General features: G+C 44.4%; 1 protein-coding gene across 1 annotated transcript in view; it reads right to left on the reverse strand.

Moving 5' to 3' along the window:
* Positions 1 to 270: 270 nt before the first annotated feature.
* Positions 271 to 25874, reverse strand: part of LOC129499819 (uncharacterized) — a 40518-nt gene continuing 14914 nt past the window's right edge. Inside the window, exons 2-3 of the mRNA XM_055309716.1 lie at positions 12510 to 12612; positions 271 to 1886 (exon numbers count right to left, since the gene is read on the reverse strand). Of these exons, the coding sequence (XP_055165691.1) occupies positions 1498 to 1886; positions 12510 to 12612 (492 nt within the window). The 3' untranslated portion in view covers positions 271 to 1497. The remainder of the gene's footprint in view (positions 1887 to 12509; positions 12613 to 25874) is intronic.

A 25874-nucleotide genomic window follows, 5' to 3' on the forward strand; every position in this document is an offset into this window, starting at 1 on the left:
CTCGAGGCCTCCTTGAAAGTCGCCAAATGCTTGCGTGCCCCCTGCATTCCTTCTGAGGAACCCCAGCCCGCCTCACTGAAGTGTATGAGGCCTAGCCGGGGTCCAGACAGGTAACCTTTGGAGACAGAGGAAACTGTTGGCCGTTGGGTGTTTCACAAAGAATTCCAAACAGGCTCCACAGCCAGAGTTACTTTGCACAAAACCTTTCTGCTACCGTTACTCAATGTCATTCATTACCCTCCCAAAGTAAAATCATATGACCCCATTTCCTCAGTAAGTTAATTATTTCATTTCTTTGTATGAGGCAAAACACTACTTTTATTGTTAATTAATATGCTAAAATTAGGTTATGCCATTCTGGACATGTGAAATTGAATTTAGTACTTTCAAATATATTTTTTAAAAGCCGGTTAAAAATAAATGCCTTCGACGTCTTTTCTTCTTCCAACAGCATAAATTTCCTTCTTATGAAATTTCATTTCTTCCTGCTGTTATAAATGACAGAAAGCCACTTATTTTCCAAAGGGAGGGAGGAATAATAATAATGAGACATTCAGTGAGCATTTCAAAATTCAGATATTTAATAATTGAGCAAACTGAAAAGGAAAGAAAAAAAATACAACAAAAGGGAGAGAACCATCCACGGGTTTCAGGGACAAAATAACTAAATGGAAAAATGCGAGGAATTCTTTATTTGTGGACTGATCTCAGGCACTTAATGGGTTTCTTTTTCTTTCTTTTCCCATGGATCGGCGTGAAGAGATCATAGGAGATTCAGAAATGTCTGTTTTGCAGAGAAGCAGAAATCACACGTCCATCCTAGAGACGGCAGGAAAGCTTCCCCGGATGGTGGGATACAAAGTGGCTCCTTGATTCCCTCCGTTCTTCTGCTCTAATGAAATTCCCCCGATACATCTGCCATAGCACACTGTTAATTACTTTTCTATTTATTTAGTAGACCTACAAGTGGAAAGCAATCTATTGCCAGGGAATTGTTTGACTCCTATGCTAAGTAGACGGCATTCCGATCCGGTGAGGTTGACGGCAGCCCGAGCCCAACTTTTATCTCATTGCCATGTCAAATTAGCACCCAGCAGGCCCTAGATACGAGGAGGGGTTTTTCCCTTCTCTGCAAAAGGTGAATAGTTCTCAGAAGTCAATAAACTGATGCTGGTCCTTCTCCATCGGGCCTGCTTCTTCATCCCTGAAAGTGACAGGAGAGATTAAATGCGGAGTTTCCAAGGCAGGGCGGGGTCTTCACGCTAAGGATCGGACTGTACACGTACATTGGTACCTTTAAATCGATGCGGTAAAGTGCAGCTTAGAAAGTAGGCTGTGTCTCCCGGAGACGAACAGGAGAGCGAGTTCACGTCTACCCAACAACCAAGCTTACGAGCCCGTGTTGTGGTTTTATTCCTTTGGGCCAGTTTCCCCCAAGCAACTGTGTGGGTTACGGCCACGTTACCATGAGCCTGGTGGGCCTTGTTCACCCCGGGGTCACTTGGTGGTCAGGAAACCGAGTCCCAGATAAGACTTATCTTGGCAACCCGCGGTGGGCCTTCGGGGGCTGGGGGAGAGGGGGGCCCTGAGTCCAGGTGCAGGGCCGTTATCTACGGCAGAGACCGGAGCACAGCCGGCGAGGAAAGAGCAGTCCAGCCTCCTCTCGAAGAGCAGAGCCAGCTCCCTGGCATTCAGGGGTAGGATGGCCCTCCCTCTACTCCAGGCTCCTCGTTTGCGCTGGCTCTTGTGGTTGTGGTTGTGGTTTTGGTTTTTTGTCTTCTTCCTTCCTTCCTTCTCTCCTGTCCTCTCCTGTCCTCTCCTCTTCTCTCCTCTCCTCCCCTTCCTTCCTCCTTCTTCAGTAAGACTGCCAGCCACCTGGTATCTCTCTGGAACGTGAAAATAAGGCAAGAGAAGAGAAGAGGCACAAGTCAGACAAGGAGAGCAGTAGTAAGAGCTGCTAGCAATGGAACTTCCCATTTCCATCTTGGGGTGAGACTCCCTTCCTCTTCCCACCATCACTGAGCAGCCAAGTCCTGCCCCGTGCTGGCTCTGCCTGCAGCTCTGCAGGTGCCCGTCCTGCCACGGCGACCGGGCCCAGCTGTTTGGGTCCTGGTGCGACCCAGGCCTCCTTGGTCCAGGTGCCTCTTGGTGCCCCTGCAAGTCTGCTCTCCTGCCTCTGAGCCCAGCTCCAGCCCTGCCCATCGGGTCACCAGGGCTTCCCCCCATCCACTCATCCACGGCCTGTGTTCCCTTTAACCTCCAGCTCTGTCAGGAAGCATTTCCTGACTCTCCGAGGTCCATGCCAGTGGCAACCAGGCTCCAAATCCGTGGGCACTTAGGAAGATGGGCCCTACCATCCTCTCTAGCTCCTGCGTGCTTTGAAAGGAGGATCCCACGTCCTGCCCAAGGGCGTCCCTCAGCAAGTCCTGGTACAACATTGTGTGACCCCAGAAAGGGAACCAGCAGCCCCAGGCATCCCTCTTACTCTGAGCTCCCCCAATACAGACTGTCCAGTCTATGAACCCACTTCCCTTTCCTTCCCCTTCCTTCCTCCTTGGGATTCTTGTTGCTTCCACCCAGGCTTTGCTGCCTGCCATGGAGCTGAATGACGGCCCATGGTCCCTGCAGCAACATCTGTGTGTCACAGCAGCCACTCAGGCCTCCAGGAAAAGACAGGACTGGGGACCCTTCCAGAGCACCTGTTGTTGGGTAACCTACTCTGTTCCCCAATGGGACCCAGCTACGAACACACTCGCCATCTCCCTGTAGGGCTGGGACTTTGGTGAAGGCTGGGATTACTTGCTCTCTCTTTTCTTCTCGAGGTGGGAGAGTCAATTATGCATCGGAGTCTATTAATCTTATAAACAGTTATGGAGCTGAAGAGGCTGAATCGAACAGCTGAGGTCTGAAAGAAGTTGGAGTGCCCGAGCCATTATTATAATGAAGTTCCGTGATGTATAATCATGTCTCTGGGTGACCAGGCACAAGTCTTTAAGTTTGAGAAATTGTAAATGAAGTGCAGGGTATTTTTTTTTTTTTAATGTATACAATGCAGCCTCCCAAAAGGTTGTGCTCGTGACCAACAGCCCCTGGGCCCTCCATCTGGGGAAGGCACCTAGGGCCAGCCTGAGCGGCCCATCTCCAGGGCCTCTGTCCTCACGCTGGCTAACCCCACAGGCTGGAGAGACACCTCTTGCTCCTCCCAGGGACCAGGAGAGAGGTCGCCAGGATGAGGAAGAGGAGTATGCTGCGGTCCTTTTCTCTTAAGACCTGTGTGGTTGTCTGTCTCTTAAATTTGGTTCAGTGGCATAAGAAAAAGGGAATTTATCTTTCTCCACAGATGCAACGAACAGATGCTGGGACCAGAGATCTTGCATCGTCAATAAAAGATAAGTCATACAATCTATAAAACTGCTGAAAGAAATCAGAATTTCAGCAAATTCTGTTTCTTTTTTTTTTCAGGCTGCTCCTTTTGATCAACTATGGGGAGAGGGGGGAAAAGCCAGTCGTGCATAAATTCCATCTGTGATTATAGCACAGTACGAACGTGGCTGGAAGAGGAATGGGGGATAGAGTGATCGTTGAGCTGCGATACTGACGAGGTAGAATGGGAATGATGCCCACGATAAAGACAAAGCTGTCATAATCAATTAGCATTTAACTTTTTGTAAAGATCTTGGAGGCGATGGGTTCTTTAGATTTTAATGTGCATCTTCAAAGTAATTTTGTAAGCTATTTAAATGATGCTCCCTTTTTACAACTCTACATAATTTGATTATACAAACCATCCTCCAATCCTTGGATATGCAAATGCAGCATCAAAATGATTTTTTTCCATATTTTGACAGAATTTGATGTTGTTGCAGTGATAAGATGTGACACAGATTGCAGCAGGGCTTCAGGAACCTGCTCATTGGGTACACTGAGGCCGTTCAGATTTTAAATGACTGTTTTTTGAGAATCACCCTTAGAAATAAATAAAAATTTGGAAACCAAAGACAGAGCAGTTACTGGGGTTTGGATCTAATGGATCTAATCCCAGGGCCACCAGGATGCTGAATCTGTGAATTATACTCTCAGATCCTCAGTCTTCCCACCTGGAAAATGATGCTAATAAGACATAGGTCACAGAAATGTTATAAGGGTCAGCGGTCAGAGTGAAAACACCTGCCAGAACATGGAGAGGACCTCATATGGTGACCATTGTGGCTCTACTACTACTATAACTATGACTATGACTATGACTAACACCTGGGCTAGTCCTTTGGCAAAGTTATTCTTCAAGCAGGTATCAAGTGTTGTAGCGATGCTGAGATTATGCCAATAGCTGAGCTTTGTAGTCATCTTAGAGGAGAAGGTAATTGGGATGCTTCTTTGAGGAGTCATCACCAGAGAGTACCAGCCTAGAATGATGGACTGTACATTCACTCAGCATTTCCTCAACTCCTTCTGTGGATGAGATACTGTTCAGAGTGCTGAGGATTGAGGATATAGATTTGGAGGGATCAGCATTGACCCCTAGGAACTCATAGTCTAATAATCTCCCAGAGGTTGAAAAACTCCAAGATGTCAAAGGGTAGGGGGAGACAGACAATTGCATAGCCATGGAATGAACAGCAAGAGGGGTTGTGTGTGCAAATTTATCAGGTTCAGTAATCAGCAGAGAGAGAGAGAGAGAGAGAGAGAGAGAGAGGACTGTGCAGGACAGTTCCAGGAGGCTTCGTGGTGGACCTGAGGTTTGGGTTGAGGCATGAAAGAGAAGTAAGGGCAGTCTGGGTGGCTCAGCGGTGTAGCACTGCCTTCAGCCCAGGGCGTAAGCCTGGGGACATGGGATCGAGTCCCCCATCAGGCTCCCTGCATGGAGTCTGCTTCTCTCTCTGCCTGTGTCTCTGCCTCTCTCTGTGTGTCTCTAATAAATAAATAAAATCTTTTAAAAAAATGAGAGAAGTAGGTTTGCTAGACAGTGAGGTGTCAAGAAGCCCATTCCTGTTATAGCAGTGATTATGGACTGGTTATGGTTGCTCCCCCTGGGGAGCGAAATCACACCCTGGGCTGTCACACAGGGCTGTGTAAGAGGGGGCTGTGTAAGAGCCGTGCTGGCAAAACCCACCTCCCCAGAGGTTCCTGATCTGGTGCCATTGAGATCCAAGGTCACATCTAATTTTGAACTGTCTGCCAGCAGCAGTGGGATCAGAGGAGCAGGCTCCAGTAGTAGAAGGAAGACCAGGGGCTTCTAAAGGCTCTGGCCTGGCCACTCACTAGCTGTGTGACCTGAAGAACATCACTTTGCCTCTCTGGTCTCAGGTGACAAGAGTTAGCTGGTCCAGAAGAGCCTGCGGGCTCCCAGCCTCACACTCCGCACGGTGCGGACCAGGGGGAGCTTTTCTGCGAAGTGCTCACACAGTGTGTTCTGGGAAGTCAGCTGTGTAGGTCTGGCTGGTCCCTGCACCCCAACACAGCATGGTTTTGGGTTTGGGGGAGGCCCAGTGGAAACTTAGCAGAAGTGAGTTTAATTTTCCACTTTAATAACTTCATTCCTGCGAGTCTGGAGAATTCTTTGGCCTCCAAGAGTGCCTTATTATACAAATCTCTCGATTCCCTATCAGCTGACCTATTAGGCATTGGAGGACCCTTCCACACAGGTTAACAAGAATGAACTTGGGAGAAGGAGCGAGAGGCCCACGTGCGTTAGAAGAGCATAAATATTGCTAACGTTTTCTCAGACATAGTCACTCACCTGTTTATTTAGGTAAAGCTCCTTCTCTCTGGGTCACAAAGCATTTTACAAACCTAGAAGTGGATGGTTTCTATCTGCCCAGAGGGCTGTTGATGAACAGAAGGCATGTACAGTGAGAGGGGGGGATGGGACTGCATACCTTTGTGCTTGGTGGCTACAGAACTCTGACACATCTTACTGGACATCCAGCCGTGGACCTGAGTAAATCCTTGACCCCTCCCATCTGTGTCCTTGTCTGTAGACTAAGACGTTGAAGCAGATGGCTCTGCAACCCCTTCGGCTCTAAACTTGTAGGATTATGAGAGGTAACTCTGGTTAGCAAGTGAATATCCAGGAGGCAGGTGACGGGAACCTAAGGGCTGCTCCGTGGACCTCTCTGGATCGGCAGCGTGGCTACGCTCAGTAACTCATTGATAAGGAAAAGGAATGGCTCCGGACTGAAAGTTTCCCCCTTTGAAGGGAAGAAACCAGAGAGCCACAGGTGGGAGCGGGGGGCGGGGTCCCAGGAGGAAGAGGAGGAGAGGGCCAAGCAGGGGAAGGTGAGCCCTGCAGGTGTCTCTTGGACCTCAGGTAACACATCCCGGTGTGGTTTGGGGAATACAGACTTAGAATTTGGGGAATACCTCTTTGACTCACAGGAACTTGTAAAATACATTCTTTCCATTTCATCCTCATTATACCAAAGTTATTCAAGTAACTCAGTGACATCGTCCTATCATGGGGTGATTTTCAAAGTGTTTTGAGTGACCAGAGTATGCAGCTTTTGTGGAGTTTGTATATGGACCAGGTCCTCTGGCAGCACCCCAGCCCCCTGGCCCCTTCTTCCTTCCTCCATGCCCTGGAGTTCACATCCTGACCATTGCGCCTGACCATTCCCATGTGGTCTGGCACTGAGGGGACTCCAGCACGCTTTCAGAGGATCTACAAGGTCAGAATTAACTTTGTAACAATGCTAAGATGCCACTGACCTTCATCCCTCTTTCTCTGAGAAGAATGCAGTGGGGTCTTCCAGTGGCTGCTCCAGGTGTGGTGGCGTCATGGCCCCAATAACTAATGGCATGCCTGCTTGTGTTCTCATGTCTTACAATGTCTTGGCTTATCTCTTTGTCTCTTATCTTTATGTGTCTTTGGATTTCTCTATAATTTTTGAGTGTGAAGAGGTCCTTAAACAAAATGGTTTTAGAAGTGGTGCTCTGGACCAGGCACCCCTGGTTGGCTTCTTTGCTCCTGTTCTCTGGTTCCACCCTACCTACCCCTGTCCAGTGTCCAGGCCACCCCCACTCACCTGTCACAGACCCATCTGAGGTGACTTCTCCAATTCACAGCCGCCATGCCTGTAGCATGGCTGATCATTCTCACACTGGATTGGAGACAGATACCTTCCAGTATCTGCAACCTGAAAGGGGAGACAGCCTGGGCATTATCAGAGCAGCACACGTCCATGATGGAGTTCTGCAAAATGGCAGCAGTCAACGACGGCATCTGCTCTGGGTTCTGTGTTGGTTCCAGACGTGGATCATTGGTTCTTGTGTTAATTCTCTGAGCCACCCCAGGAACTGTCAAATATCTTTTTATCACTTAAAGTTGTTTGAATAAACAGAAGCTGAACTAACAAGAAAAATTTAATATACCCCTCCTAGATTCCCCACTCCATCTGCTTATTTTGATCTACTAATTTACCTTTGGGCCCTGTCAGCTGGCAAATTGCTCATCTCCTGTCCGAAGCAGCCTTGGTCTTGCTCCCTGTGGGTCACTCCCCGGCCAGTGTCAGCACCATTCCAGGTCTGCCCAGCTTTGGCTGGTGGCTTCGTCTCTTTGTCTCTATGCCTGTCCCATAGCTCCTCAAGGGAGACTTTGTGCCTCAAGCTTTGGTGTTAAGATGAGACAAACGAAACCTGTAGTTGGATTGGTCCAGGCACTCTTTGGAGTATCTTATTGTTTGGGCACAGACCCCCAGAGAGAAACTAGGTGCCTCTCTCCCAGAGCAGCCAGATTGACACAAAACCCTCTGGTAATAAACTGGCCATTATGTAGCATGAGAAAATTTAATTAAAAGAAAAACAACAAATATTCCCCATGAGGTAACAGGAAAGGTAACATGGTTCATGTTGAACAATGAACATTCCCTCTCCCATTTATCATCAGCAGTGTGTTGATCAGCAGCCCGCCCCAAACATATGTCTGCCCCCCAAAAGATAGACCCACCTCCCAATCCCAGGAAGCTGTGAATGTGACCTTATTTGGGTAAAGGGTCTTTGCAGATCTAATTAAATTAAGGATCTTGAGATGAGATCATCCTGGCTTACCAGGGTGGGCCATAAATCCAGTGACAGGTCTCCTTATAAGAGACACTCAAAGGGGGATCCCTGGGTGGCACAGCGATTTGGCGCCTGCCTTTGGCCCAGGGCGCCATCCTGGAGACCCGGGATCGAATCCCACGTCGGGCTCCCGGTGCATGGGGCCTGCTTCTCCCTCTGCCTGTATCTCTGCCTCTCTCTCTCTCTCTCTCTCTGTGACTATCATAAATAAATAAAAAAAATTAAAAAAAAAAAAGACACTCAAAGGAGGGACAGGAAGAAGAGGGGAAGGTCACATGAGGACAGGGACAGAGGTTGGAGTGGTGCAGCCATAAGCCAAGGAGCACCTGCAGCCCCGAGAGCTGCAAGATGCCGAGAAAGGAAGCTGGGTTAGAGCCCCTGAAGGGGCACAGTCCTGCTGAAGCCATGACTTTGGACTTCTGCCCTCCAGAACCGTGAGACATCAGATTTCTGTTGTGTTAAACCACTAAATTGTGGTCCTTTGTTGTGGCAGCCCCAGGAGTCCACCACCCTAGATGGAAAGCCCATGATCTCGAGACTGCTGCTTGCTGGCTGCCCTTCTGGCAGGGTGGCTGTTCTGCTCTCTCATCCAATGACCAGGGCCCCATTCCCTACCCTTCCTATAGCTTGTGACTGGGGAAGCCTCCTGTGTGCTGTGGATCAACTGTGTCCAGGTCCCCTGCCTTTGCCCAGGTTCTGGAGTAGCCAATGGTGTCCATGGGTCTCCTTGGTCACTAGGACTATTTCAGTGTTTCACTGGTACACAGATCATGACCCACGTGGGTTCCAGCAAAAAGCAAGAGGAATTTATTCTGAGATGAATGGACCCCAAGGGCCAGAAGCGCAGTCAGGTCCTATGAAGAACGAAGAGCAGATACTGATAAGCGTTCAGAATGCAGGCGATCACTTGATAGCTCATCAAATTTTTTCTGTTCTTTTCATTTCTCTCTATACCAGCTTTCCTTGTCTTTGTGGGACAGCTCACAAAGGCCACCCTGCCTAACATCAATTCTAGCTTCCCGATTGGCCTCACCTCAGTCAGCAGAGCTGCGGGGAGTGGGCACCTCTCATTCCAGTTCCCAATTCTTGGGAGACAGAAGCTAATTGAGAGAGACCCCCAGCTAAGGCCAAATGGGCAGATTCAGGTAGTCCAAGAGAAGTGGAGAAGGTGGCCCACTGGTGCAGTGTGGAGGGGTTCACAGAGAAGGGTCCCTGGTTTGTCCAAAGTAACGGAGTGCTGAGGGCCAGGTCTCTGGCCAGAAGTGCAGCCCTTGCAAGGGTCTCTTCATCTTCAACCTCCACACACATGGAAGGCTGAGCGTGTGCATGTGCTCTTCATTTGCTCTCTCTCTCATAGTGGCCCTTGCCCACCTTCTTTCAAGGGGCCCATACATAACATATACTTGTTGAGAATGCCAGCCCTGTGTGCTCCCAACACCCCCACACTAGGCTGATCCTCTTTTAGGAAGAGCCTCCACTGCACATCGGCTAACTGTCCCTTGCCTACTCCATCTCCCATCCTCTGTCTTTGTCCCAGCAGATGTAGAGAGGTACTGATGGGAAGAACACCAAATCCCCAAGCCCACTGTACCCTTCGTCACCCCGGGGGTGGGGATTTCACCTCAGGATGATTACTGACTACCCATGCTGGAGACTCACCTTCACACCCCTTCCATGTGCACACGAAGGAGGTGAGAACTCAGGCGATGCCTGACCAGAGGTCACCAACACCAACTACCCGTGCTGGAGACTCACCTTCACACCCCTTCCATGTGCACACGAAGGAGGTGAGAACTCAGGCGATGATGACCAGAGGTCACCAACGTGGACATTCTCTGATAAGGACCCTGCAGAAAAAAGTGTTCTGTTTTTGTGTGTGGGTGTATGTGTGTAGCTAAACTGGCAGCACAAAGATTAATATCCAATTTCCGAAGAGGTGAGAGAAGGAAAAACAGTAAACGGGGAAATGGGAAATGCTGTGCCCCCGGCAGCCCAGGTGGGATTTCTGAGTTCCACCCTCTGCCATCGCCTGCTTCATGGTCTGCTGCCCCCACATAATGGAATTTGAAAGTGCCTCCCAAGCAAAGGGCAGAGCACCCTGTTAGGTTTGAAAATGAATAATGATGAACCCTAGGCTCAGTCCTGGTTGGATAAGGATAAATAAAATTAAAATTCGGAAATTTGTTTTAAATGGGTTGTTAATTGCTGTTGAGCTTTAAATATTTGAGTTTATTAATTTCTCCCTCACCCCCTGAATTATATTTCAGCAACATTCCCCTGTTATTAGGCTATTAAGTCAGACATATCAAAAAGGAAGCATTTATTTATATCTTCAGAGACATGTACATCTAATTAAGACCGTGTTACTGTGCATATTTTATATCAGGCAAATGCTGTCTGTGATCTCAGCCTCATCAGCTCTGAAGGGCCTTCATGAGTGTTTGGAAGATATGACTTGAGCAGGATAAGGAAGACATCCTGTAAGATTTCCTATGAAACTTCACCTTGAAAGAAGTGGCTGCTCCTAGACATTGGAAAGACCCTTCTCAAAGTTAAAGAATCCAACATGGTAACCTCCAGAAAACAAGAGATCTGAACATTGGCCACACTGCCAGAGTGTTTCTGTGTTAATAAAAGTAGTGAAACTGGCTAACATCTAGAGAGAAGCTCTTGAATGCCACAAATTCTTAATGAATGCTCAATACTTCACTTAAGGCTCACAACAGCTCAAGGACAGAGAGAATATCTTTATCCCCATTTTACAGATGAGCAAAACAGAAGCTTAAGAAGATGAATTGATTTGCCTAAGAGGTGGAGGCAGGACTAAAAACTAAGGCTTGCCTGACTGGAGCTCAGGCTTTTTCCATTGGGTTTCTTTTCAGAGTCAAGAAGAGTTCATTCATTCTAGAACTTTCTCGGCCAAGGTGCTATCATCCCTACCCCCCTACAAGGGGAGGAAAATTGATTCTCGCGGAGCAAAAATCACATTATTTTTATGTTTAAAGCACAGATAAACATATAGTGAGTTAATTGATAAACAGCATTTCTGTGATACTAAAACTTAGGAAGAAATGTCTGAAGAGGCATCTTAGGGAGATGTCAGTGAAGAAGGTTCAGAAATAATGTTTCATAGCGATTGCAGAAATGCTCCCTGCCAATTGCTCACCTGTCTTCTGTACAATGTTAGAATCACTGTCGGCCTTCCTGTTGCTACTGCAGTTTTATTTTTACAGGTAAACTGGACGTGAACGAGCACTGTGGACTCCCCATAATGGTAGGGCCCAAGCGCCAGTGCTGGATGGCGAATGCCTTTCGGCTGTCCCAGTTTCTTATCTGATGAACTTCCATCAACAAACAATGGATTCCATTTCCAAAGGACATTCAAGTTCTCCATGTGAAGACATTCCAAATTGAGGGATGGTCATTTCACACTTTGGGGACTTTAGCCCAAGATTCCTGAATCTTTCTTTCTTTCTTTTCTTTCTGTAATATTGTACAAGAAGCTGGTAGACAAGGTCTGGGTTTGGGTTATATAAGAAAAACTCAGGTTTGAATCATGGATTTTACCCCTTCCAGGTCAACGAGTCGTTGGATGAGATTATCAGTCTCAAAGCATCCCTGTTTTCTCACTGGTAAGCCTACATTCTGACTGTGTGGTGAGCATTTTACCCATATTTTACCTGACACTCATACTGTCCACCATGGAGGCCACTAGTCACATGTGGCAATTTCAAATGAAATTTATTAAAATGAAATAAAATTTAGTGTTTTGTCTTCACCCACCAGCCACATTTCAAGTACTCAATGCATGTGGTTACCAGTCAGACAATATAGATGAGGAACATCTCTATCACGGCAGAAAATTCTACTGGACGGTGCTGCTCTAGAGATTCTAGAGACACTAATGCCAAGAAGGCAGGAACCTTGCCAGTGAAGGGTGGTTGCTTTTCATTTAACAGATTTGTAGTGATGACCGCTTTGTGCAGGCTTCACTCTCAGCACAAGATCTGTAATCAAACCAAAGTTCCTACACTTGAGGAGGCAATGATTACTATCCTTGTTACTGCAGGTTTTTATGATCTCCTGGTGAGTGGGCAGGAGGGTAGTGTTGAAAAATATTAGGAAGGAGTCAGAGCACATGACTTTGAGCAGAGTGATATGAGTAAATTTACTCAGTCTCCCTGAAGCTGACTTTCCTCATCTCTAAAATGGGTATGGTAATAATTTCACAGACTTGTTCTAAAGATTAAATAAAGGGATGGATGTAGAAGGTTTAACACAATGTCTGGCACAGTAGGTGCTCAATAAATTACTGCTTTCCTTGATAAGATAAAACAATCTGGTCTGATTTGTTGTACTAGTTTATTCATATAATACGGTATTCCCTCTGCTGTATGGGGTTTATCGGTTTATTGTTAAGGATCTAGTTCAGGATGGTCCTACAAGCTACCTACCAAAATAATGCTTCAGATGCCATTGGAATCCATTCTTCAATTCACATTTGACAATCAATTGGTCACGTAATAATCTTAACAGCATTCTTGTTGGTCTTGGTTGCTGTAATTACAGAATGTAACCTTGAAGAGGTTAGAGAAAACATAATTGCATTCGTGAGCCATAAAGGTAAGGAAAGTGCATGGCGGGGAAGTGATGTGCCCAAGGTCCCAGCTCTGCAGAGGCAAGCAGACTAGAAGGTGGGTCTCCAGTCATCAAATACAATGTGCTTAGCATTTTAGCAAATGACCTTTGATCTGCCACTCTGGCAGCTGCTCCATCTCCCCAAAGAAAGTTACTGTCAACAGCTGCCCATCCCTCAGAATAAGTCTCCTCCTCTTGGGACAGCGAAGTGGGTGTTCACTCACACTAACACAGCATTTGGTGACAGTCGCCTTGACCCCGGAGCAGCCCCAGTGCTGGGGGCTGAGGGAGAATTTCCTTCCCTCGTTTTTAGGCCCTGCTTTGTGCATTTTGTTATTTCCCCATCACCTAAGGGGTCTCTCTCCAAAACGTCAAGCCTGGGAGGTGGGAGGGGAGGCACCCTCTCTTCTTTGATGTTTAGGCATTGAGTGCTAGGGCTCACCTACAAAGAGAGGTGCCAGAGTTACTCCTTTTGTCGGATCCCTGCATGAAAAAGAATCTTGGGCTTCCACCCATCTTAAGTGACACATTCACATTTTGATAGAATTAATGTTTAATAGCCATATATTTGATTTTTCTGTTAGAAATGTTTTTTAAAGAATTAAAAGTTTAGTGGCTGACTAATAGGCACCAATATGGTTTTGCCATTGTATAAGACAAGTGTACAGTTACAGATGAATGGCGTTGTAGAAGGGATCAGATTGCACTTGGGTTTTGAAAAGTTTTATTTATTTTTTTTTTTGAGGAGTATGGTTAGTCTTTATGATATAATTGACTGACTATGTGACAGAAAGCCTGGCCTTGCAATTTGATGCTGATTTAGATCATCATAAAGCGCTCCTATTTCCTTTGGAATCTTACGGCACTGGGCATGCACAAAAATGTCCCAACAGGAAGAGGAGGGAAGAGCAGGAAGTGTATGGATACTTAGATAAGTATGGAAACTGTCACAAAATAGCGTGCAGTCCTATCCCCTCCACACCCATGGAGCAAGTGAGCAATCACAAACTCGTTTGTACGTACGGTGTTGATTGCCTCGCTGCCTTCGCACCTTTTGCGGCTAGGGCATTTCTCTAGACAGGCTGGGAACCCTGGATGTTCTATAGGGCTATGAAAAAATGGGGACTGATTTCAGTTTGGGTAAAGGTAACATGACTAAACCTGAAAATTGCCTCTGTGTGTATCATGGCTCGTTCGGGGATTAAAATAACAAAAGAATAGAATTTCTTGCCCATGGGTGAAGAACTTTAAGTCAGAGTTTGCTTGGAGGATCCCTGGGGGCAGGTGGAATGATCCAGTAGATGAGCATGCATGCATCTGCCTACTGCATGTGCAGGGGCCTGGCACCCTCCTGGACCTGGCCAGCCTGTGAGCAGGAGCGCTTCATTGACCTTTGACAGTGTGATCTGCTGCACGTCTTTCCTCTCTCCGTTCTTGGCTTGTTCCGTGGCTCAGCACCGCTCATTTTGGCTCCAGAACTCAGCGCTCAGTTTTCTGATAGTTACTTTAATTTATGACAGGGTTTGGACACACTCGTTGGCCATGACCTTGGCCCTCAGCCCAGAATATTATTTTCAGCATTTATCCTCTAGCTCTCTCATTGCAACCACGGGCAGGAGACGCTCTATCCTATCACGGCCCCACGGCTCAGGCGCAGGAGGGCAAGGGCCAGGGCAAACCTACTGCAGTTTCCACCCCAGCTCCCAATCAGGTACAAGGTCCACATGGGAGTGGGGCAGAGTGATGGAGGGGGCCACCTTCCCTGCCGTGTGTCCTACTTTTACAATTACGTACCAAATACCTTTCTTCTGGCGGTACTGGAGGTCTCCACACTCATCCTGCAAAGAAACTTGGCATTCACTAAGGTTTTACATTTGGGGAGACAAAACATGCACACCTAGCACCTTGAGAAGATGCAGGATGCTACCTCACCGAGAAGTGCCAACAGATATGCTCGGATCACATACCCACCCATATGAAGAAGCACTCCAAAAGACGGAGGGACAACAGAATAAGATCTCTCCCAGAGCATTACATTCAGCCTGGTCCTGAAGAATATGACAGACATATCCCACGGATGGGCAGTCAAAAATAAGTGGCATATATTCCAAGTAGACAGGACCTACGTGAGCCACACAGAGAAGCTGGATCTAGCTGACGCACTGAAGTAACAGAAGAACGGGGTGTAAGTCCCCACCGCAGGGCTACAGATAACTACATAGGATGGGCACAGACATTGCACAACACAACAGGTCCGACAGCTGACAAGAATCACCAGAGGGGAATTGTTCAGGAATGGAGAAGCTCTCCAAATTGACCTAGAAGGAAAAAGGAGGACTTTGAAACTCCTGTAGGACCAGAGTTTGTATTTGTGTTGTTGCTCTACTGTTGTTTATTCAGGTGATACTCTAAAACACAGTCAACTCTGTACACCATGAATAATGGATTTCGTAATTTACATTTTTCTAATTGAAAAAATTTCAGGAATAGCCCCAAGTAAATCGCATGCATGATTTAACAGGAGATGAATACAATTTTAACTAGGAAAAAACTCCGAAGTGGTGCTGTTTCCTAGCAAAATAGCATCAGAGAATGGTTCTAATCCTTGGCTCTGTACTTTTATGAGATTATCAATGGAGATAATCGATACTTTAGATAGTCTGTTTAGTTTCCAGACAAAATGCAGCGAGAGAACTAGAATCAGTTAGTCTACCTCTTAGTGTTTTAGCACTTTAAACTTCGTTTTTTTTCCTTTAAATATTTTATTTATTTATTCATGAGAGACACAGGGAGAGAGGCAAAGACACAGCAGAGGGAGAAGCAGGTTCCCTGAAGGGAGCCCGATGCAGGACTCGATCCCAGGACCCCTGGATCACAACTTGAGTCGAAGGCAGATGCTCAACCACTGAGCTACCTAGGTGCCCCTGAAGGCATCTTTAAATTGATTCTGTAATTTGCTCCTCACGCCAGCTACAGAAGACTGGAGATGGTTTTGTTTGTCACCTGACAGCTTCACCCATGAGCCCAAGGTCACCTTCACCAGAGAATGGCAGAAAGGTCATTGCTCCGCCAACCTTCTGTGCTTTGGGAGCACCTACCACTTTGACTGCTTGGGACACTTCCTCCTTTCTGGGAGGATCACCTCCTTTCTTAGGGAAAGCTGCTTCTTTCTCACTCCAACCACAGGCTCCTGGTGACACGCTCCCAGCCAGGGCACCCGACCTGAATTGAGGTGACCCTCAGAGTCTTTTTCAGGGACTTTTCAACTGTGATCAGGCTTGGGATGAAGAGGTGGGCAATTTAGTTTTAATTTTCCTTCTTGTGGCAAAAGTGTGAGATGTGTGGAGCACGGTAGGGGGCAGGAGATGCTGGTGGCTCTGTGTCCCAGCCACATGTAGGAAGTTTAAGAAAATTAAGAACAGGGACACCTGGGAGGCTTAGTTGGTTGGGCATCTGCCTTTGGCTCAGGTCATGGTCCCAGGGTCCTGGGATCAAGGCCCCATATTGGGATCCCTGCTTAGCAGGGAGACTGCTTCTCCCTCTCCCTCTGCCTCCCTCTCCTTCTGCCTCCTGTTCCCACTGTTTGTGCTCTCTCTCTCTGTCAAATAAATAAATAAAATCTTTAAAAAAAGAAAGAAAGAAAGAAAATTAAGAACAGTATGCAGTGAGGGATGCCTGGGTGGCTCAGTGGTTGAGCGTCTACCTTTGGCTCAGGGTGTGATCCAAGTCCCAGGATCAAATCCCACATCGGGCTCCCTGCATGGAGCCTGCTTCTACCTCTGCCTGTGTCTCTGCTTCTCTCTCTGCATCTCTCATGAATACATAAATAAAATATTTTAAAAAAGAGAGAGAACAGTATGCAGTGAGAAAAGAGAAAGTCTTCCTAGAGTCCAAATTTCTGGTTCCACTGTGATCCGTGTCACTTCTATGCCCCACAACCCTTTTATAATCTACTCTTGTATAAGAAGAAATAAGGCTCAATGAAGTTAAGTAAGTTGCCCCAGATCCCATGTTGAGTTATTGTTACAACTATGTCATCCACCGGTAGTGTCATTAGGCCCCTATGGGGCCTAATTTATTGTAATCAATATTTATTGATTTCTTATTTATTGATTTGCTACAATCAATATTTATTATTTTATTTATTGTAATCAATAAAGTTTCACATATACTATCTACTTTGATTTCTATGACAAGCCCTTGAAACAGATTGGGAAGGCACTGTGAACCCCAACTGTTGATGAGATGGTAGGTGACGTCCCTGCTCTCAAATAATCAGGGAGTGATGGGACGGGGGGCTTGAACCCATGTCTTCTTAAATAACACTGAACGCTCCTTCTAACCACACCTCACCATACGTCCGAACATACATACAACACACATAGACGTGCCTGAATGGAAAGGTCCATTTCAATGAAAGATGAAAATCAAATATGGTGAAATAACTGTCCTTAGAATTATTTGTAAAAAGTGCTTGAAGATATCGCTGCCCATAATTATTTGCACTTTTATTTTGTGTGAAAACATTGGTTTAGGATCCACTGCTCTCTTCTGTAGATCTAACTGGGATAAAATATTTTCCATTATCTTGAGACTTGATAAAATATAAATAGCTTGTACTTTGTCTCTCTTGGTTTTGATACCTAATGAAATGTGAAAAAGCAAGATGACACATAAAAGAAAAGCAAAAGATAACTAATTTAGAGATTAACTTTGGAAAAGCTCCAAAATTAGATCATGTAATTAGTTCACAGTTTAGAAGCCTTTGGTGGAATTAGATTTATGCAAACAAATTCCATTCACATAGTTTAGGAAGACTGAATGGTTTTATAGATGAATCACGCTGAAAATTGAGGCTTACATAAGCCCTATTCCTCATTTTCTCTTATATCAATGGGTTTTAACAATCAAGAAAATCCAAAAATGGGCACTAATTTGTTCACTGGAAAAACTGATGGTGGGCACTAAAGTGGTGGAAAGAGGGCTATATAACAAAACTAAATTATAGTTAGTCTTTAAAAGGCATAAACATTCCTTGAAGGCAAGGAGCAAATGTTGGTAGGCTCCAAATGTGATCTGATCTGTTTTTCATGTCTCTGTGGGGTCCTGTACTGGGGTGAAATGAGTAAGACGCTAGGATGGATCACGGGTTTTGAAGTTGTTTTTTGTTGCTGGTTCAGGAAATCCGGCATACAAAACGGTCAAAGGTGAACTGCTGTCATCATATGGTCAGGGATGGAAACACAGAAGCCCGGGGCTCTTTGATAATCAGCGGCCCCTGGAAGCATTTAGGACTCGATAACGATATGTTCAAACACTGATCACAGTGATGTGATCGTCACTTACCACATTACTCAATGGGAATTCCTCCTCAGATCATGAGAATTCAGATTTGAGATTCATCTATGTAGATAACGACTAACCAGTATAAACAAACCAGGCAACTGACTAAGTAAACTCATCAAATATTAAAAAGAAAATGTTTTAACGAACTGACTGGGTTGGTTGTCAGTATGGGCAAAATAAAATGATTATTTCATTGTGTAAATACTTCTTGGACAGCTTTTCCCCGTTTACAAACCAGCTTTTCTGTGGAAGAGTCAGTATGTGCATATACTGTCAGAGGACAGTGGAAGACAGGTCAGGGTCGTCTTGCATTTGGCACTTAGCCAATACACTTTTAAATTCAATTTGGATATAGGCTCAGCCGTGAAACATGTGTTTCAGCGTAGGGCAATAACAGTTTTAGGTTGGAAAAATATCACGATGTGTACCAGCAGCCTCTCCCCAGGCTTCCATGAAAACAGCTGGGGCTGGTCGGCCTGTTCCTATCATGTTTGAGAACTATGTGTAAACATTCTGAAATAGGCAGTATTTCTAAACTTTGCAATGAGTTGGGTGAAGGTTTCAAGGATCAAATATTTGAAAATGTTTGAGAAACAAAAATTATACTGAGAGATAAACCCTTGAGAAAAATGATACTGAATATAAAACTGGCATTTTTAACATTTCAGTTTTGAGTGAAGACTTCAAATAGACAATCACACTTGTTCCTTGCTGTTTTAATACAGATTCGGGTCAGTTCTGGTTTGAGAAAAGACCATGTCCTGCAATCCTTTTTTGTTTGCATGAAACCTGATGGTAATGAAAGGAACTGCTTTTCTTAGGAAAAGCAGAGAGGTTAGAGAGAAGAGGAAGTCTGCAGGTTGTTAAGAGTGTAAATGCTGAGTGTTGCCTCTATTTGGTGTGAATTTGGTTGTGTTTAAAAAAGCAAGTGAGAATTATAAACTGTTTTCAGAAATACACATATATTTCTGTTTGAAATAATTAAAAATTTCCAATTTTGTCAACATTTCTCAAAACATGACTGTTTCACTGACATTTCACATGTTTTATTTTAACATCAGGAGAGACACTCTCTTAAGCATATTGGCACATAGTTCTTCCATACATCCCTGGACCACATTTCTGTGATACTGGAGTAGTTTCCATGAAATTCCTGGAAGGGACGCTCAGTTGATGAGACACCAAGAAATCTGCTGACAGAGGACAAACTTTTTTCTTAACAAATTTTATTTCTTATTCTATAATTAATTCATGATTATAGAAAATACAGCTAAGGAAAAATAATAACAAAATAATAAATAATAAGATGCAATTTTTTTTCTTCTAAATCCTCATTAGAAATAATATTGCTATATCTTTACCCATCTATGATTATTTATGTAAAATAAATTCCCAGAAATGAGATTATAGCCTGAAGGCAAACAAATCCCAAATTCTGTGGTATAGGTTAACAAATTATCTTGCAGAAAACTCCTCTCAATTTATAGTACTATTATTAGTATATGAGAATATCAGTTTACTTGTTTTGTTTATGGTGGATTATATCATTAAGACATATTTTTAAAAATTTCCAGTAAAAAGAAAAATTTCATTTTCCTGGACAAACTTCTGCACTGTCCATAGTTTTTCTTCAGCTTCCTCTAGCCTGCTAGCTGTCACCTTTATGTGCTAGTCTCCCCTACCCCCAAAAGGTATCTTGGGTTCCCAGGGAACCCTGTTCTAGCATGTTCTAGTACATTCTAGGATGTTCCTCTACAGGACACTGTTGCAAGGGCCTGACCTTTTCCTCCCTTAGTGTATTCTGTGTTCTTGGGCTGTTTTTTTTTTTTTTTTTTTTTTTTTTTTTTTTTTTTTTTTGAGCGGGGAGGGGCAGACGGAGAAAGAGAATCCCCAAGCAGGCTGCACACCCAGCCTGGAGCCGACTCAGGGCTCAATCTCATGACCCTGAGATCATGACTTTAGCCAAAATCAAGAGTTGGACACTTAAGACTGAGCCACCCAGGTGTCCCAATTCTGTTTTAAAATATGCTTTTTTCCCCCCTGCTAATCCAGTACAATAATTTTTCCTGTGAATCCAGTACAATACTTCTAGTCAGGGATTAACAATGGATGGCATCCTCCCAGATAGACACAGGCTTATCACTATAGGAATCTTAAGAAGTAAACTGATGAGGAATGTGTTTTTAGTAAAGGGAAATTTTCTTGGAGACCTTCAACTCCATGCAGAGCATGGCCTTCTACCGTGGCCTTTGAATGGCCAGCCCAGCTGTTTTCCACTGCCTGTTGGGTGTGGGATGCCTGTTCCAGCCTGGGCCTGGTGATGAGTTGTGGGAGTGGCCCCTTTATGGCAGGTATCCTCTGGAGGACAGGTGCCTCCTGCACAGTCCCAGGAGCCTCGAGTAGGGGAGAGAACTTGGACTGACCTACCGAATACTCACACGGATTTTCCAAGTTATACATAAAATGCCCTTCTGAAGTACCTTCTGAATAATGCCTTTTTTTTCCCCTGGTGGGGGTAGGGAGTTCGAACAATTTTGTGAAGGTTTCAGTAAATTTTTCTTTAAAAGTTAGATACAGTTTTCTTTAAATGTAGACATAGCCAAGTGCCTATTCATTCAGACAAGTAAGTAATAGATGACTATGGAATAGTGCTGAGTTCATCCCATTCCCCATCCGTGTCTCAGACGAAAGACCGTTAGCATTTTCTGTGTGAACATTTTGTCTTAGTTTTTATTGATGACATTGACTTAAAGACACTCCGGTTTAAGCTAAGAATATATAATGTTTAGGTTATATAACAGTTACATAAATAGACTAGAGACCATTATTATCTGTACTTCAAATAACTATTAATCAAGTAACCAGCTTTTTTGGGGGGTGGGGTGGGGAATGGGAGACTATGCTCTGTATTTTACTCCAGTGTGAAAGAAACAAATAAATACTAACACTCAACAACTAATTTTCAGTTGGTCACAAAAATGTGTGGAGAAGCCTTCTGTATGTTAAAAGGGAAGTTGGAGATTTAGTTTCTGCTTTCCCTCCTGCAGCCAGAGCAGCAGTGTGGGCTGTGTGGGGTCAGAGGTAGGATTTCTTAACCTTTTTTGTACCCTGTGAAGACAGGTGATGAGAGCCAGGCTAAGTATTTTTTGAATTGAGCAAGAATTCTTGAAAATAACAATCTTAGCCTTTCCGTATATTATGACCTACAAATGAAAACGAGGACCAGTTGAGGGGCAATATGTTTTTTAAAAAAAGAGGGGAAAAAAGCACCCTTTTAAGCCTCATATCCTGATGCACAAGTATTGCAGATAATTATAGAGTCTTGGGTGAGTGGGGCCCTGACTGCTGTGGCCTTCGGTGTGGCCTTCTCCTATTCACAGCAGAACAGGACTGTAGGGGGAGACCAGGAGGATGATTAAAGGGCTGCAAAGATGACTTTCTGGCAGTGTAATATTAAGGCCATTAATATGTCTGCATTTCAGTTCCAGTGTGCTAATATATTATTTTACCTATTAAAATATCATAAAGATTACCTATAATTAAAGATGATTTAGAGCCTAAGTCATAACTAAGTCTAACTTCATGCAAATACATTTAGAGTGAATTCACTGTAAAGTGAAATTTAGCTAGCCTAATGAAAACAGTATCTATAAGACACTGAAAAGACAGAGAAACGAAAGAGGCTATATATGGGCAGTACAATAAAAACCCTGACAACCCTTTTATGGATTCCTACCCAAATAGTTTTGTCTGGAAGGAACTTGTATAAAGCAGTGCTTAAGAGAAAATGTTGGTTACTTTGTTTTCTAATCAACAATGCATTTCCAATATTGAAACTCTGTCCTTAATTTTCTTCATCACAGGGAAGAGCCCGGCAGCCAGTTCCCCTTTTTCAAACCATCAGCATGTTTTACTTCACATTTGTACCAACTTGAAACAACAGTTACATTTGCAACTCCAGAAAGCAAAGATGAAACTTTGTTCTTGCTTTTGTGTTGCGCCGAACAATTTATTTCTCTCCTGGCAACAGAGTTTAAATCTCCCTTCCTCCCCCTCTCTCTTTTCTTCCTTTTCATGGGAACTGTTTGGTGAGTGCCGACAAAGCACTGTGTGTGTGTGTGTGTGTGTGTGTGTTTTTCCCCTTTGCCTGGTTTCTGTGTCGGTGTGCACAGGCACGCATTCATTAACGTAATTCCTCAACAGCCAACAAGAGTGCATCATAAACCCGGGAGAAAGAGCCTCATAAATATTTAGATGTTCCCTCTACCTTCCAAACTGGAGTGAAAAGCTTATTTAGTGAAGAGTTGGTCCCTGGTTAATCTGCATGTGAATCAAGAGGGGGGACAAAAGGATGAAAAGGTGCTGGAAACTCGAATACAAACCCTATGGTCTCCAGGGGGTCATTCATCTTGTTCTTGTCAATACCATCGTGGGGCTTGGCTTTTTTTCTGCGCATGAGCACACAGAGCCAGTCTGCAAAGACAGCTGGCAAAGGATGTGTATGCTTTGTTCTAGCTTGTAGTTTTTTAAGGAATGAAATTGCTTTACACTTTATATTTGACTGACTTCTTCATTCTTCTAAGTTGCTGCTAACCATAGGAGTGATGCATCTATATTTAGTGATGTATACAAATACACAAGACAGGAAGTATGAACCAATAAATATATTTTTAAAATTGTGACAAAATATACATAAAACTTACCACTTTATTCGTGTTAAAATGTATATAATTCAGTGGCATTAAATACACCGGTGTTGTGTAGCTGTTCACCATTCTATATTTCTAGAATCTTTTCCTCATCCCGAACATGAGTTCTGTACACATTAAACAGTAACTCCTGACACCCCCCTCTCCCAACTCCGCAGACAAGATTTCTAAAAACTCCATGCCTAGGACTCCATGGAGTGAGAATTCCTGGCACTTGATTTTGGAGGTGTTGAGGTGTTGGACAACGGGGAGTGAAGGGAGATAAAGAAGATAAAAAGGTAACCAGAGAAAAGTCTTTTATCCTAAGTGTGGTTTCACTGAGCTCATGAACTCAAAGCCTGGAAATGAATATGGGGAAAGAAACTCGGCTGAGAAAATGAGAGTGAAAAGTTTAGCAGCTTTTGAAAATTTCCCCATTATTATAAAGAATCAGTTTAAGTAAGAATTTCAAAATAAAATTCAAAGATAAAAGTCTATAATCCTTTATATGATCTGAGACAAGTGGATTATGTATTTTATAGAAGTATTCCACCAAATATTGGAGGGGGGTATATTGTACTTGACAGAAAGACTGACATGAAAGCTAGGAGGATAACCTGTATAACTAACTTTTATATTGTTATTTCCCATTTTACAAATCTCTGCGGTGTAACTTTAAATGTTGCTTTAAATGAAAAACACTGAAGCGTTATTGGTCAAATTCCACCACAAGGCAACATATTATGAAGGGAATTTGCAACCCCAGATTCCAAGGGCACCACTTACCTTAAGAGATATTCTAAAAAAACAATTTCAATGGAATTAAAAAAAAATGAGGGCAGTCCTATTGAGTTTGTTTTTATGGGATCTTGTTTTCCTAGCACAGATAGCCAGGCTCCCTCTCTAAGAATGAGCATTATCAGTTGAGACCACATGTGAGTCACTAATACTCTTCTTCTCTCCGTGGAAGTCATGCCTGTTATTGTCACTGATTATTTAAGGAATTTTAATATTTTATATACTCTGAAGATAGCTGCTTTCAGGGGCAGGTGTTGGGGGAGGGGAGAGAGGGCCTGTGGAGCCAGAGGCCCAGGGGACCTGGGGGAAGAGCCGAAGCTGATAAATTGGGAGCTTGTAGTTCCCAACAATGGGAAAACTAGCTCTAATTAGCTTAACCAAAAAGGAGGTTCACTGACCAAGATAATTGGGAAATATGAATCAGACATTAATGCAGCAGCTCAAACGATGTCATAAGGAAATGTTCTTCCAGATTGGCTCCGTTCTCCATATTGGCTACTTTGGCAAGCTCTTTCCATGCTGCATTATCACCATCGCTACTGTAGCCTTAAAATAGTTTCATCTGTTGCAGCCAGCAGTCCCACCAAAAAAAGAGAAGTGCCTGTTTTCCTGAAGCGTCAGTGGGAGTGGTAGCAATGATTGCTCTGCCTGCCTTAGGTCAGGTGGCTAGCCCGGAAGGGCATGGAGTCCTGTGTGCACTGCCTGCTGATGGTGGCAGAGGTGTCAAGGCACACCAAATTCACATCAGATTTCCTCTGAAACGAGAAAGGTTCTTCATGGAAGGGAGGAGGAGTAAGGGGAAATTGGCTAGGGAGACAATGATAGCTTGGACAGTTCACTGCAGAATTGATCCTTCATTGAGTTCAGGGTATATGAGTTGTATCGGTGAGGGGCAGCAAGGCTATTAGCCAAATACATGTTAGTTTAAATACAATAAAAGTGTGTTTCTTATTTGGATAACTGAACTATACAGATGAAGAGGTCTGCAAAATGGCTCCTCTCCAGGCAGTCACTTGGGGACTCTTCTGGACCCCAGCCTCCATTCCAGCTGGCCCCAGTGGGACAGACAATGCTAGAGGACACTGGGAGGCTTCCTTGGGCCAGGCTGGGAAGGGGCACCTATCACTTGGCTCATATTCTATTGACTAGAATTCAATCACATGGACACACCTGAGTTCAAGAGAGGTGGGAAATGTTCATTGGCTGTGTACCCAGAGAGAAGAGGAATCATTTTGGTGAATTGCTGTCAATTTTTGCCTCATCAGTTACCAGGATTCTGCAAATGGGCTGGAAACCAGAGACAAATGTAGTGGATGAGAACAACCATTACTGCATCTTCATCAAGGGCTTTGCACATACGAATTCATCAGATCCTCTCATCAACCTGGGGGTTGAGACAAACATCCTCATTGGAAGTGAAGAAATAGAGGCACTGAGAGGGTACAAAACTTGCCCAAGTTTGCAAAATTGTATTTGATACAGAACAGGTTGAGCATACAGGGTTGTGGGAGAGACTAGGCGACATGATGTTTGTGAATACGCAGGTCATGCCAGGTACTTGGGAAACAGTGGAAATTGTTTTATACATCTGGTCCTCGGGTTAAGCACAGCATCTCAGAGAAAGACTCATCCGGAACCCAACCTTGAGGCTGAGGGATGATAGGTGTCCACAGAGGTGGTTCCAGAAGGAAGGCTCTTTCCTACTGAGTACATGGGACTACTGGAGAACCTGGATCTGTTCATTAAATGAGAACCATTACTGAGCTGGCCATGTTCATGCAAGGGCAGGACCAGCCATCACCACGGCCTGGACATACTACCTTCCCAAGGTGGGAATGCCTGTATGATCTTCTCCTGTTCCTGTCTTCAGGTAGAGCTAGCTGCTCCTTGCTCAATACTCATGAAGGACTTCAAGCACATTAATAGCTGATTGCTTGTAATTTGGGGCTTACTCGCTCCCTTTGCCACCCAGCAAATTTCCTGAGGGCAGAGACAATTTCTCTGTGCCCTCATAGAGTAAGCCATCTAAATGTGGTAACTGGATGTTGATAATAATCTCAATAGCCAATATGCATTGAGCAATCCCTGTATTCCAAGCCTACATCCAGCCTTGATATTGTTACCCCCTTTCATCCTCACAGTAACACTACAAGGTGGGTTTTATTAGTACCTTATTTTTCAGCTAAGAAAATTGAGAATTGCTCAGATCAAGGTATCCACCCCACACTGCAGCAGAGCCAGTGCTTTTCATCATTGTACCACCTCACTGAGACAGCTTTTTTTTTTTTAAGATTATTTATAAGAGAGAGAAAAAGAGAGCTAGAGAGAGAACTTATGAGATGAGGAGAG

The sequence above is a fragment of the Nyctereutes procyonoides genome, unplaced genomic scaffold (assembly GCF_905146905.1).
Source record: "Nyctereutes procyonoides isolate TBG_1078 unplaced genomic scaffold, NYPRO_anot_genome, whole genome shotgun sequence".
Lineage (NCBI taxonomy): Eukaryota > Metazoa > Chordata > Mammalia > Carnivora > Canidae > Nyctereutes > Nyctereutes procyonoides.